This window comes from Tachyglossus aculeatus, chromosome Y2 (genome assembly GCF_015852505.1).
Source record: "Tachyglossus aculeatus isolate mTacAcu1 chromosome Y2, mTacAcu1.pri, whole genome shotgun sequence".
NCBI lineage: Eukaryota > Metazoa > Chordata > Mammalia > Monotremata > Tachyglossidae > Tachyglossus > Tachyglossus aculeatus.
Genome location: NC_052094.1, coordinates 214,075 through 228,047, shown reverse-complemented (window position 1 = coordinate 228,047; position 13,973 = coordinate 214,075). Strand labels below are relative to the sequence as shown.

General features: G+C 42.1%; 1 protein-coding gene across 3 annotated transcripts in view; it reads right to left on the bottom strand.

The window, feature by feature from the left end:
* Positions 1 to 13,973, bottom strand: part of PHACTR1 (phosphatase and actin regulator 1) — a 320,885-nt gene that overhangs the window by 296,723 nt on the left and 10,189 nt on the right. For all 3 annotated transcript variants that reach the window (XM_038768071.1, XM_038768074.1, XM_038768072.1), the window contains exon 3: positions 122 to 268. In XM_038768071.1, coding sequence (XP_038623999.1) covers positions 122 to 268 — 147 coding nt within the window. The remainder of the gene's footprint in view (positions 1 to 121; positions 269 to 13,973) is intronic.

The window sequence follows — 13,973 nt, the reverse complement described above, 5'->3', positions numbered from 1 at the left end:
TTGTGGGGGTTGGAGGGTGAGGATGGGGAGGGATGGGGGTAAGGGAATTGGGAAGGGTGGAGGGGCGCGTTGTGGCAGGAGTGGGGGGGGGCGTTGTGGCAGGGGGCAGGGTCGTCCTTACCTGCCCCTAGGTTGAAGGATATCCTGGCTTCGGCGAGGTAGGGGGTGTCGCTTTTGGAGCGGACTCTCCGGATGGGCCGCCGGTCTATGTCCTCTTCAGATGATGTCGCCATTAATGTGGGAGGAAGGAGCAGGGTCGCCCGGCGTGCTGAGAGGGAGAAGGAGAAGCACAGAGAGAGGGGGGAGGGAGAGGAAGAGAAGGAGGGGAGGAGGAAGGAAGGGAGCATGCATAGGGACCAGGGAGGGGGGAGGGGAGGAGGACGGACAGGGGGAGTGGGGGAGTAGGGAAGGGAGGGAAAAGAGGGGAGGGGGAAGGTAAAAAAGAGAGAAAGAAACAGGGATAAGGAGGAATGGGGGGAGGGAGAGAAAGAAAATCCGTTAAGGATCTGTGGACGGGAGCAAGGACCAGGAAACCCCTCCCTCCCTCCCTCCCGTCCAGCTCCCTCCTGCAGTCCCCTGCAAAGGGGCAGGGACCGGTTGGCCCCCCAATCTCCGGCCTGCAGCCCCAGGCTCACCCCGGAAAGGGAAGAGCCGCCGAGGAAAAATTGTCCAGGCAGCAGTGGAAACCACCTCGTCCGTCTACACTCTCTCTCTCTCTCTCTCTCTCTCTCACACACACACACACACACACACACACACACACGCACACACTCACACATTCACACCACTCTCCACTGGGCTCGAGACTTTCAAACTATGGTCGGAGGAGAGGGGGGCGGGGCACTTAAGGGATTTTTGACTGCCTCTCTAACCCCACTGGGGAGGTGGGGGAAAAGGTCATTTTGTCTGCTTGGGTGGGAAGGAGGTTGCAATCTATACCCTGTCAGTGTCCAACCTGGAATACATTAGGGTCCTAAAGGGAGAATCTGTCTGCTACTTAGGTTGCCTATTAAAGATTGTGCGCTCATTGTGCATAGAAACTGCCTCTCTTTATTGTTGTATTGTACTTTCCCAAGCACATAGTACAGTGCTCTGCACACCTTAAGCGAACAATAAATACGATTGAATGAATGAACAAACTACTAATAGGGTGATAGATGTGTGCCATTTTTTTTTCTTGGTCGTGGTGGGGAGAGTGACACCAATTAACAAGGGCCAGACTGGAAGTTGAACTGAGACATTATCCTCTTTTCCCACCACAAACCCCTCATGAAAGCCCTTATGTTCAATATAAATGCATTCTGTTTACACCACAACCCAGAGATATTTTTCCCAACTCGAACCCACTTTTCCCCAGCCACCAATGGGATTTGAGACCACTGTTGTCTCTTTTTTTCCCTAATCATCCAAAAGAAGAACCCAGGGTGTTGTCGGGATGCAAATAAAAGCATTTTCTTTAATGCTGCTAGTGAAGTTCTGTCATGAAGCTCTGTTCCGCAAGCACATGTGGCAGCACAGATTTTCAGATGGGCAATAACCCTGCCAAAGGATTTTGGGCCTAGTTCTCATCTTTTCCTCCAGCCGGATTTGTTGCCTTAAGCCGTGTCTCTTCCTTTCAAACAAGGCATTTGGGGAAAGGTCAGTCAGCATTCTGAGAAGTCACCTTGATTCCCATTGCAACAAAACAATGTGGTCCAGTGAAAAAAGCAAAGATCTGGGAGTTGGGATGTAATCTGCGATCCACCACTCGTCTGTTTTATGACCTTGGGCAAGTCATTTTACTACTCTGTGCCTCAATGACCTAATCTGTAAAATGGGGATTCAATCATACTCCTGCCTGCTTAGACTTTGAGCCTTGTGTGAGACAGGGACTCTATCTTGTATCTACCCTAGGACTTAGTACGGTGCCTGGCACATAAATTCCATTTAAAAAAGGACAAAAGGTCTATAGGAATTTAACAATGGTGCCGACATCTTATTTTGCTGGTTTCTCTCTACTCTGCTTTAGGCTCACCAAGGTGAAATTGGATTTTTTTTTCTCGAAATCAAGTTGTCTAAAAGGGAGAGGAAGACCTTCTTTATAGCATCACAGAGCATCATGGGAGACTGAATATGGAAGGGAAAAAGAAGCTGCCTGTCAAAACCAACGAGCCCAGTCTGCTGAGTGGATAGCATTAAAAATCAAGGCATCTGAAATCCAGCCAACTACCCCAGAGAGTTCCAAAATATTGGAGGTTGAAGGAGCCTAAATCATTACATGAGAAATGTTTTCCTCAAGAGGGACTGTCAATAAAACCTTGTCCATGTGCTCGTCCTCATTCTGAAGAACTGAGTTATTCTCTCTCCACTTACCAACTAGTACTTCCCAAGTGCTTAGTACAGTGCTCTGCACACAATAAGTGCTCAATAAATACGACTGAATGAATGAATGAATCTACCTTTAGAGAAACCACAACTTCTAGTGGATGATTTTCACACGTCAGCTGTGTGACTTTGGGCAAGTCACTTCACTTCTCTGTTCCTCAGTTCCCTCATCTGTAAAATGGGGATGAAGACTGTGAGCCCCCCGTGGGACAACCTGATCACTTTGTAACCTCCCCAGCAGTTAGAACAGTGCTTTGCACATAGTAAGTGCTTAATAAATGCCATTATTTTTTTTTTATTTTTCCGCCACTTTTGGGGGGGATATGATATGAAGTTCCTGTGATAACTGAGAAATGTGTCCTGCATACTTGGATTTTATTTCATTACTCACCCAGTATTCCAGATGACAGGAAAACCTGGTTGACTTTTGTATGGGTGAAGAGAGAACACCACAAACAGCAGAAGGATGCTACAAGATAGTCCCGGGTGAGCCACACCAACAGGCTCCCCTAGCACAGATTGGCCCAGTGGCCACGTCCCCTTGTGGCAATGCTGCCCCACTCCCCCCACCTTCCCATGACATTTTCTAACCACAATTTACCAGGCCACAGGAGGAAGAGGAGCTGTCTGTGCTCTAAGGGGGGCTTCCATAGGTGCCTTAACTTGCCCCAGGCATCTTGAATAGAAAAAACAGGGCTTGGTGATAATCCCTCTCGCAGAGAGATTAAAGCATTTTCACAGAAGCAGGCTGATTTCCTCCCTTAAAAGCTGCAGAGGGAACCCTTGGGAGGAATGGGATCAGGGCTCTTCTTTCTTTGTTCTTTAGCTCATGAGTGTAATTGGGAACAGTCAACCTATGGGGCTTCACTTTTTTTATCATCATCATCATCAATCGTATTTATTGAGTGCTTACTGTGTGCAGAGCACTGTACTAAGCGCTTGGGAAGTACAATTTTTTATGATATTTGTTAGCAATTACTATGCACCAGGCACTGTCCTAAGCTCTGGGGTGGATGAAAGCTAGTCAGGTTGGATATAGTCCCTGTCCCACATGGGGTTCACAGTCTTAATCTCTGTTTTTCAGATAAGGTAATGGAGGCACAGAGAGGTTAAGTTCCTTTCCCAAAGTCACACAGCAGACCAGTGAAGCCAGGACTAGAACTCAGGTTTTTCTGACTCCCAGGCTTGTGCTCTCTCTACTAGGCCACACTGCTTCTCATTTGGTTATGAGTACTGGAAAACTGAATATCCCCAATGACAGCTATGCGCTGTCTTGCAGGAAGGGGGTAGAACCTGCAATGGTGCAAAACTATGCATTCTTCTCTTCAAACAGCAGCTGTTTCATTGGATTCATTCATTCTGTTTCATTGGTTCATTCAAAGGACCATTCTTACGCCACTTCTGAATATGAAGCTCCTTGGAGAAGACCTATCATTTCATAGGACCCTCTCATAATATTTACAATGATCCTTTAAAATATTTAAAAGAAAATAAGTGTCTTTCTTTCCTTCCTGAGCTATCTGGAAATGCCTTCCCAGTTCCCTCTTTTAAGTATCTCATTTCCCAATGGCACCTTAAAGGACAACTCTAGAACTGTGACCTCAAATTTTTCTAGCCAAATCTCTTCTCTGGTGCCTCTGCCTCCATCTTTATCCCCTCGATCTGGAATATTGTCTCACTTGTCTGTAATTGTGGTCCTGCTAGGTCCTGATGGACAATTCTTTAATATCGTCAATCTCAATGTTAACTGTGTAGTTGACTGATAGTGCCTTTTTTCCAACACAGTGACAACTCACATTAACTCTCCATGGGAAACCTGGACTGTCCATGATTTCTTTGTCATATATCATCAGTCCCTTCAACACTCCTGTATTTATCTGTTTGTATTAACTGGTCAATCAATGATATCACATCCGTAAGTGATTCATGCCACAGATTGACCAATTGATAACAAAGAATCAGATAAATAGAAGGGTGCTAAGGTGTCTGATGGTATGGTGTGATTTAGAAGTCATGTAGAATCCAGGTTGCTGAACAGCTCTTACTGTGTGTTGAGCATTTGGGAAAGTATAACAGAGTTGGTAGAGGTGATCCCTGCCCACAAGGAGTTTATCTTTTACAGTTTGTACTACTTTTATTCAAATATGTTCAATTTTTCTATCTATTCTCTCACTTAACCACGGTATATTCATTAATTTATCTTAGGACCTCTGGACCCAAGAACTAATCATTGAAGATCATGTATGTACTAAATCAAGATCTGGCTGAAAATATTGGGTGGGCTCCATCACTGTTGCTTACCACCCACTTCAAAATCACAATTTCTGGGCTCATTCATTTATTAAAGGCTGCGGGGTCCGGAACATTTCTTAGGTACATGAGAATAATAATTAGAGCGGAAGACATGATCCTTGACCTCAAGTTGCTTATAACTCTAATGTAGGAGATGGTAGACCCAGATGCATAGTCCCTTAGAGAAGCAGCGTGGTTCAGTGGAAAGAGCTCTGCCAATTGTCAGCTGTGTGACTTTGGGCAAGTCACTTCACTTCTCTGGGCCTCAGTTACCTCATCTGTAAAATGGGGATTACGACTGTGAGCCCCCTGTGGGATAACCTGATCACCTTTTAACCTCCCCAGTGCTTAGAACAGTGCTTTGCACATAGTAAGTGCTTAATAAGTGCCATCATCATTATTATTATTATGCATTGGTTCCAATCCTGTTTTCCCAATCTGCTCTGCTTTATCGCTCTTCATGGTGACTTGGCAGCCGGATTTTTTACGCCATCCAAATGTCCAGCCTCTAAACTGAGACATCAAATACCCGGCTAGATTGCTTTGACAGTAAGGCCAGTAGAATAGTAATAGTAGAAGAACTGGTATTAGTCAAACATCCTGAGGTCTGTCTTCTTGGTAAAGTACAACTGAAGGGCAAGACACCTTCCCTGTCAACAAGGAGTTTACGCTGTATGGGGACTGGGTAGTAGAGAGTTAGAAGTTATATGAAAGACTGTGGGAAGAATAGAATTTCCTAATGGTTTCTATTTATCTGACAAAAGTAATTGGAGCAGTCACCAGGGAGAATCAATCAGGTCAGGCATTCAGGAGCTATGGGTCCTAATCTGCCACTTGACCCGTCTGTAAAATGGGGATTAAATACTTGTTCTGTCTTCCCCCTTAGACTAGGAGCCCTATGTGGGACAGGGACTGTTTCTCATTCGATTGTATTGCATCTAGCCACTGTCTCTAATAGTGCTGGGCACATAATAAGCACTTCAATACCACAGTTAGCAGTGGTCAGGGAGGGAGATGGTGAATAAAGAGGGACTTCAGAAGGGAGGTAAATGTTTGTAAAGGTAAATTTGTCAAAATCGTATCATGGTCAAATTTTTCCTTCATTCGTTCTACCTCTTTGGGCTTATATTGCACCTAAGTAGGGCTTAATTTCACAACACCTATCTTCTAATTATGAGGGGAGGGCTATTTTAGATTTGGGGATATTCAGGAATAATGAATCCATGGTATGTATTAAGAACTCACTATGTGCAGAGCACTGTACTAAGCACTTGGGAAAGTAAAATGGAATACAGAGATGTGATCTTTGTCCTCAAGGAGATTACAATTTAGTGGGGGAGGTGCACATTAAAATAAATTAAAGCTAGGAGGAAGAAGGAAATGGAGATAAGAACATGAGTTAGTGTTTAGGTAATAATGTATAGAAGATATGTACAAAAATGCAACAGGAGGTAGCTTAGAATTCAGACACCCTGTTTGCTAAAATCTTTTATCAGCATTCCTTCTGATAAATTTAGGCATTTATCTGTAGAAATGTTAGCTTCCCATTTTACTTGTTACCACTGATCAGTCAGAAAATTTTCTAATAAATGAAAATTGTTTTGTAAATATACTGATGAAACAATTCCAAAATAATCTCTCTTGAAAAACAAAGCGTTTTCCCTCTCCTTTGATTTTTTTAAATTGTCAAATTTAATCTATTTATTTTGGTCTACTCTGTCAGGTAGGGACTGTGTCCAATCTTATTGTATCTACCCCAGTTCTTACTTCAAAGCTTGGCATATAGTAAGTGCTTAACAAATACCACCACAACAGTTATCATCATCATCATCATCATTATTGGGTAGCCTGGAGACAAGGTGATTTCATGGAAAGATCGCTTCTGGGTTCTTCTGGAGGAGTTTTTATCTTTAGTCCCATTTCCCTTGAGTGAAACTAGAGAGTCTCTTTATATCTCAGTTTTCTTATCTGTACAATGGGGAGAATGCCTTTCACTTCCCTCACAAAGAAATGTTGGGAAAATGAATTAGATAACTGATGCAAAAGTACTTTGGAAAATACAAGCGACAGATATATACAGAGCACTGGGCCAATGGTGGGGTTCCTGTTGGGAGTCTCTGTCCATACCCTTCTTATTATTACTAAAATCATTATATAATGTCCGTAGGTTCAGTTCTGAGATGGAAGGGTTCAGGTAGTTCCTTATTAGGTAACATACCATTTGTAGAAAACACAAATAAACAGGCAAGACACTGCCTATTCTCATTCTCTCAAATGCTAGAGAATTCAGTCTTGAAATTCAACTGGTTGACTATTCTGAACATGTGAAATATTCATTCATTCAATCGTATTTATTGAGCGCTTACTGTATTATATATGATGACTTTGCGAAGTACAGGTCTAAAACATTCACAAGAAGATGCAGAAAGACTCAGGGGACAAGCAGAGCATTCATTTCACAGACTCAGTATTTATTTGTAATTTTATTTTCCCTAATGCACCATCTGTCTGCCATACTACCATGATCAGACTATAAGCAGTAAAGGCCTGACAGATCATTTGCCTTGGATTTAGCCCTGCTTCTTGCCCTGGAAATTTTAATATTGGGTGTTTTGTAGCCACCCACTAGACTGCAAGCTCCTTGAGGGCAGAGTTGGGCATACCAACTTTTATGTACTGTGTTCTCCCAAGCATAACTGGCCTTCACACAGTAAGTACTCAATAAATATCACTGACTGCTTGCTTGCTTGATTGGCATAGCAAAACTTTTCTTTTTTTCCCCCGGGCTCTCCCTGTTCATTTCATATGTACCACATACTAACTTTATGTACTGAACATTTATTTTAGACTGTAAGCTCCTCGATGGCAGGGATAACGTCTACCAACTGTATTATACTCTCCCAAATGTTTAACACAGTGCTCTGCCCAAGCTAAGCCCTTAAGAAATGCCAGCAATTTCTAATCAATGGCATTTACTGAGTGCTTGCTATGTGCAGAGCAATGTACTGTGCTCTTGGAAGAAAACAGTACAATAGAATTAGCAGAGATATTCCCTACCCATAATGAGCTTGCAGTTTAGAGAACAAACTTACAGTCTAGAAGTGTAATGGATAAACATGAATAAAAGTGTACCTATTTTGTTAGTAACAGTAATGGTGTTTTTCAAGCACAGTGCACTGAACTGAAAAGAACAGCCAAAGCAAAAGACAAGTTTACTTTCCACAAGGAGCTTATAAACATATATATTTTCATATATAAATATATAACCTTATTCTGAGTAAAATTTGTTTGCCTTCAGTTCACTGCCTTCAAGAGGTCTAATTGACTCAGAGGAAATTCCTGAGCACCAATTGGCAGGGAGATCTGGAAGCGGCATTGCCTAGTAGATAGACTAGAATAGACTGTGAGCCCATTGTTGGGTAGGGACTGTTCTCTATATGTTGCCAACTTGTACTTCCCAAGTGCTTAGTACAGTGCTCCGCACACAGTAAGCGCTCAATAAATATGATTGAATGAAGGAATGACAGAGCATAGGCCTGGGAGTAAGAAGGACCTGGATTCTAATCCTAGCTCTGCCACTTGTGTGACCTTGGGTAAGTCACTTAACTTCTCTGTGCCTCAGTGGCCTCATCTGTAAAATGGGGATTAAGACTGTGAGCCCCGTGTGGGACACGGACTGTGCCCAAACTGATTGCCTTTTATGTATCCCAGCACTCAGAACAGTGTCTGGCACATAGTAAGCACTTAAAAATTCCATTTTTTTTAAAAAAGGGGAACTGGAGTAGAAGCAGAATGGTGGAGGAAGAGCAGTGGGAAAGAGGAGGAGGGAGAAACTGCGGAGGCAGGAGTCTGGGGAGTCACCAGGATAGCCGGCAAAGAGAACAGAGATAGAACCAGACTCCGAGGTGTCAATCTAGCTGTGGAGGGAGCAGGGAAAGGACTACTAATAGGGAGAGTGACAGGCAGAAGAGCAAGAGTTGGAGTGGGATAGAGGTCAGGGCACTCAAGTACATTCTGGGTATTTCCGTTGGTATAACTCTGTATATAAAGCAGCATTAGTACTTGGAAAAATCATGGGCTTGGGAATCAGAGGAACTGGTTTCAAATTCCAGTTCTGCCACTTGCCTGCTGTGTGTGACCTGGGACAAGCCAATTAACTTCCCTGGATCTCAGTTTCCTCCTCTACAAAATAAGGATGAAATACCTGCTCTCCCACCTCTAACTGGACTCTGAGCCCAGTGAGAGAGAGAGAGAGAGAGAGAGAGAGAGAGAGAGAGAGAGAGAGAGAGAGAGGGGGAGAGAGAGAGAGAGAGAGAGAGAGAGAGAGAGAGAGAGAGAGAGAGAGAGAGAGAGAGAGAGAGAGAGAGAGAGAGACTGTGTCCAACCTGATTATTTTGTTGAACAGTGCTTGGCACATAGTAAGTGTTTAACAAATGTCATTACGCATATTTTAGAGAAGATATAAGGTGCAGGGTTAGTTTTGAAAAACCCATGCCTGTTTTGATTCCTGCCTTGCTTATCTGACCCGGAGATTAAGTTATGCCATGCCAAGCAGCTTCTTTTTCTGCATGTCACCTAGCAGATCTAGTTGCCAAACATTGCAGAATCAACTAAGTGTAATAGAAGATCTCCCAGAAACAAAATACGATCTATTTTTAACCAGTACACACTGAATCTTTTTTGTTCCTTCTGGGTCAGGATAGGATTCTGTAAACTGATCAGACCATACAAAGATGCCTTTTTTTCTAGTTTTCTTTAGCACGCTTTGCCAGATAATTTAGATGTTTATAAAAATAGGCCAGTTGTTGAAATATTGTGGGTAATTTCTAGTACTTACTTTATACAAACATTTCAAATGCACTACAAACTCCAGTTCTGCATTGCCTGAGTACTGACTTGTTAGTGACAAATATTGTCCTTCAGGAGCAATTGGGCTGATTTCTCATAGGTTTGTTCACATGTAAAGAATATCCTATATGCTTATAGAGGAAAGAGAAAAATTAATACATCAGAGCAGCCTAAGTTAACAGAGAGGAAAAATTTCAGGTGCTAAAATGTTTATGCAACTCAGTGTTTTTAGGTCTGTACACTGTTATTATTGCTGTGGTAATTATTTAAATTTATACGTTTTCCTGAGAAATCCATAAAGTATTTTTCTTCACAAATTTTGATCGATAAACTTTTCAGGCATTACTGTGTCCACCTACCCAACACAGGAGAGACCACCTCCCCTTTCCATGACCAAGGGCCTCTCTCCCCTATTTTCCAGAGGGAATCATGAACAATGCCATTATTTAGCACTTAAATAATCCTACAGCACACTGGGGAATATTTCCAAGTCTTCATAGATTTGTTTAAATTTTGATGCACACCTTAATACAAACATCCCTAAATTGGCTTGAAAATTGTGCTTCAACTATGTATCACGTCTTCCCACCATTTTCAATTTCCATGAAATGTTAATCCCTTAAAATTGCAGAATTTACAATCTCAATCACATGTGTTCATGAGTACTTATGCATATGAAATGCTTAGTTAAAAAATAACTCCCCTCCCAGGCCCCACAGCTTGGCCTAGTTAATTCTGTTGTGTCATACTTGCACGACTGCTTAGTACAGTGCGCTGTACATAGTAAGCTCTCAATATGGTTGATTGACAGTTGATAGAGCACAGGTCTGGACAGCAGAGGACCAATCCCAGCTCTGCATGACCTGCTGCATGACCTTGGGCAAGTCACTTGCTTTTCTGTGCCTCATTTCCCCCATCTGTAAAGTGGGGATTTAATATCCGTTGTCTTTCCCCCTTTTACTGTGAGCCCCATTTGGGCCAAGGACTGATTGACCTGATTACCCTGCATATGCTCCAGCACTTAGTACTGTACTTGGCAATATAGTAAGCACTTAAATACGATCAAAATTAAAGTAAAATCATAAGTCAGATCACCCAACTCCCAAGAAATATGTTTAGACAACTCTTTGAAAGGAGGAACAGCAATAGACTTTGTACTTTCAAAGCGCTTAGTAAAGTGCTCTGCACACAGTAAGTGCTCAATAAATATTATTGAATGAACAAACAAATGAATGAATCAAAGTGTAATTTCTCAAGTCACCTTATTTTCCTTCCCAGCTGATATCCGGACCTATCCCAGTTCAAATAAACTATATTGAAAGTCAATTTCTAGTAAAATGACAGTTCACTAGAAGATTGTACATGTTGAATGTTCTCAGTAAAGTGGACCTCACACTGTGTTTGTGTTTTTAGTTTTGGCCAAGATGCAGCTACTTTCTCGAAAAGGAAATGTTTGAAACAGTTTTTCCACTTCCTTGAGCCAACTGGGATTTATAGTTGGAAGAGAATGAGCCAGCATGTTCCTGGGATGTGAAAAAGTTTTGGATAATTTTGTGGAAAGTTTGGAAACCAAGTCTAGTAGCATGTAAGTGCTTTTTCTCAGAGGGGTTAAAAAATAAAAAATAAAATAACCCATTTGAATGAGAACATATTTGTTCAAGCCTAAGTAATTTCAAAAGTCCAGTGAAATGTCAACAAACTGTTCATTGTATTTATGTGTTCTAAACTGCATTATTTGGCATCATTCAGAAAACCCTGACAAAGAGTATCTTCCATTAATAGTAGTCCCGGATATTGCTTTCCTGCCTCCACAGTCAGGAGCAGCTCTTGGTAAACTGGGCTCCTCTTCATCAGGCCTGCCAACTCTCTCACAGAGGGTGGTCCCAACGAGTTCCTCAGAAAACAGATTTGTTTGAGCAAATGGTGAGTGGGAATTCTCTCTGGAGCACCTGTGAATTATTTACATTAATTGGTTTACGGCTGGTGATGACTGTGTGGGTGGCTTTCTGATCCATTTTCTTGTTCGCCTTTAGAATAGCTGCTTATTAACTGATTGGGACACAACTAAATGCATCCAGTCACATTTTCTCTGGTTATTTTTTTTCCTCCCCTCCAGCACTCTGAATCACGGGAAACAGATGTTGGCTTTGTCTAGAAACCCAGTGTTGGAAAAATTCAGCTTTATTTAGGTAAATGGTGAGGTAAAACACTTCCATGATTTGGTCAGCAATAAAATATATTACATTTGAGTATTTTAAAAGTAGCTATTAATGGATTGGGTGAGCTCATGCTTTCCCAAGAGCACAATACACTGCTCTCCACACAGTAAGCACTAATTAAATATCCTTGATTAATATCATTATGTTTGATCTGATTATCCTATAACCTCCAGGCTTAGCAATAGTAAGTGCTAAATATATTATCATTTTGTCACCCTGTCATTAATATTTCTAGATTCCTCCTTATTTGCTCTCTACCATACACACTGCCCCTTGTTTTAAACCCAGGCTTGGAGAGATTGGATGTGAAGTGTACTAGCTATAAAAGAGTGGGAATAATAATACAAATGGCATTTGTCAAGCACTGCTCTAAGTGCTGGGGGGTACAAGGTAATTAGGTTGTCCCACATGGGGTTCAGAGTCAAATCCTCATTTTACAGATGATGTAACTGAGGCACAGAGAAGTTAAGTGACTTGCCCAGAGTCACACAGTTGACAAGTGGCAGAGCCATGACCTCTGACTCCCAAGCCCTTGCACTTTCCATTGAGCCACACTGCTTTAAGGCTAGACTAGATGATTAACCTGTTTCCTGGGAGAATTACACAGAACCGTATGGACTGGATAAAGTGAAGAGGAGAGACGTTTTTATTGGACTAGTCAATTGTTGAGGGGCATTAGACTCAAAAGCCTGAAAGGTCTGAAAACCTCTCCCCAATATCTTCTGGAAGATGGTACTTTCCAAAGTAGTTAGGTGAAAAGTGGATCAATAAGAAAAGTGAGAAGGGTTCTAAGGCAACTGGTGTTGGGTCTGGGATGGCTGTAATTTAGAGGGGTGGGTCATTCTTGTGAAGTATCTGCGGTTTGGGCTTCTGGTTAATACAATAACAGTGATAATAAATAGGGTTTTTTATTGCTCTGTTTCTTATGGTATTTGTCAAATGCTTACTGTGTGTCAAACACTGCCCTAAGCACTGAGGTAAGTGCAGTTAATTAAGTTGGATACAGTTCCTGTTCCTCACTGGGCTCACAGCCTTAGTAGGAGGGACAACAGGTACTTAGTCCTTATTTTACAGTTGAGGAAACCAGCACAGAAATGGTTTATGGTATTGGTTTAACATTTACTGTGTGAAATATTGCACTAAAAGATGATGTACATAACTAGATATTCAGATCAAACACAGTTCCTTTCCAACATGGGGCTCACAATCTAAAAGGGAGGGAGAAGAGATATTTAACTCCCCCAACCCCCCATTTTACAGATAAGGAAACTGTAAAATTAATTAAATGATATTAAATGATTTGATCTAGGTCACACTGCAGGCAAGCAGCAGAGCAAAGATTAGAATTCACAGGACTGTGCTCTTTCCACTAGGCCATGCAATCTCCAAGTTCCCTGGGCATATGTTAATACTTTGGCTACCATCTAGGACCAAATGAGGCCCAGAGGCAGCAGGTTCAGATGTACGCATATGCAAGCTGAAACTCAGAATCTGTGTAAAATGCTCCACAACCCCTTGGAAAGTACTGGCCTGAGAGTTGGAAGGACCTGGTTTCTAATCCCAGCTCCGCCCCTCATCTGTTGTGTGACCTTGGGCAAGTCACTACATTTCTCTGTGTCTCAATTACCTCATCTGTAAAATGGGGATGAAGACATGGACTGTGTCCAACCTGATTAGCTCATATATACCCCAGCATTTAGTTCAGTTAGGTAGTTATGCCGTTAGTTGGTTACATAGTAAGCACTTAACAAATACCATTAAAAAAAGAAAAAAAAAAGTCCAAGTAGAATTCAGCACTGGAAGGCGCAATGAAACAATGAATCACCCAAGGATGATGTGAAGAAATTCAAAATGACTTTTGGCTTCCCCATAATTCATTACATTACATCTGGAAGAGGTATTGCCACTTTCATCACTGAGTAATAGATTCCCCTATAGCCTTCCAGGCAGTACTCTGCCACCCTTATCTTAATCCCCTCTAATTGTTAATATGCATTAAACATAGCTCCAGCAGTAGAGGAATGGTAATAGTAGCAGTACCATTTATTGAGTGCCCATTTGGTGTGGTGCAGTTGACTGGGTGCTTCAGAAGTACAAAGTAAAGTGATGAGTTTCCTGCGAACAAAGAGTTTACATTCCAACAAAGTGTATAGAGTGGTGTAAGCCTTTCTACTGGGAGAAGCAACATGGCTCAGTGGATAGAGCTTGACCCTGGGAGTCAGAAGGACCTGAGTTCTAATCTTAGCTCTA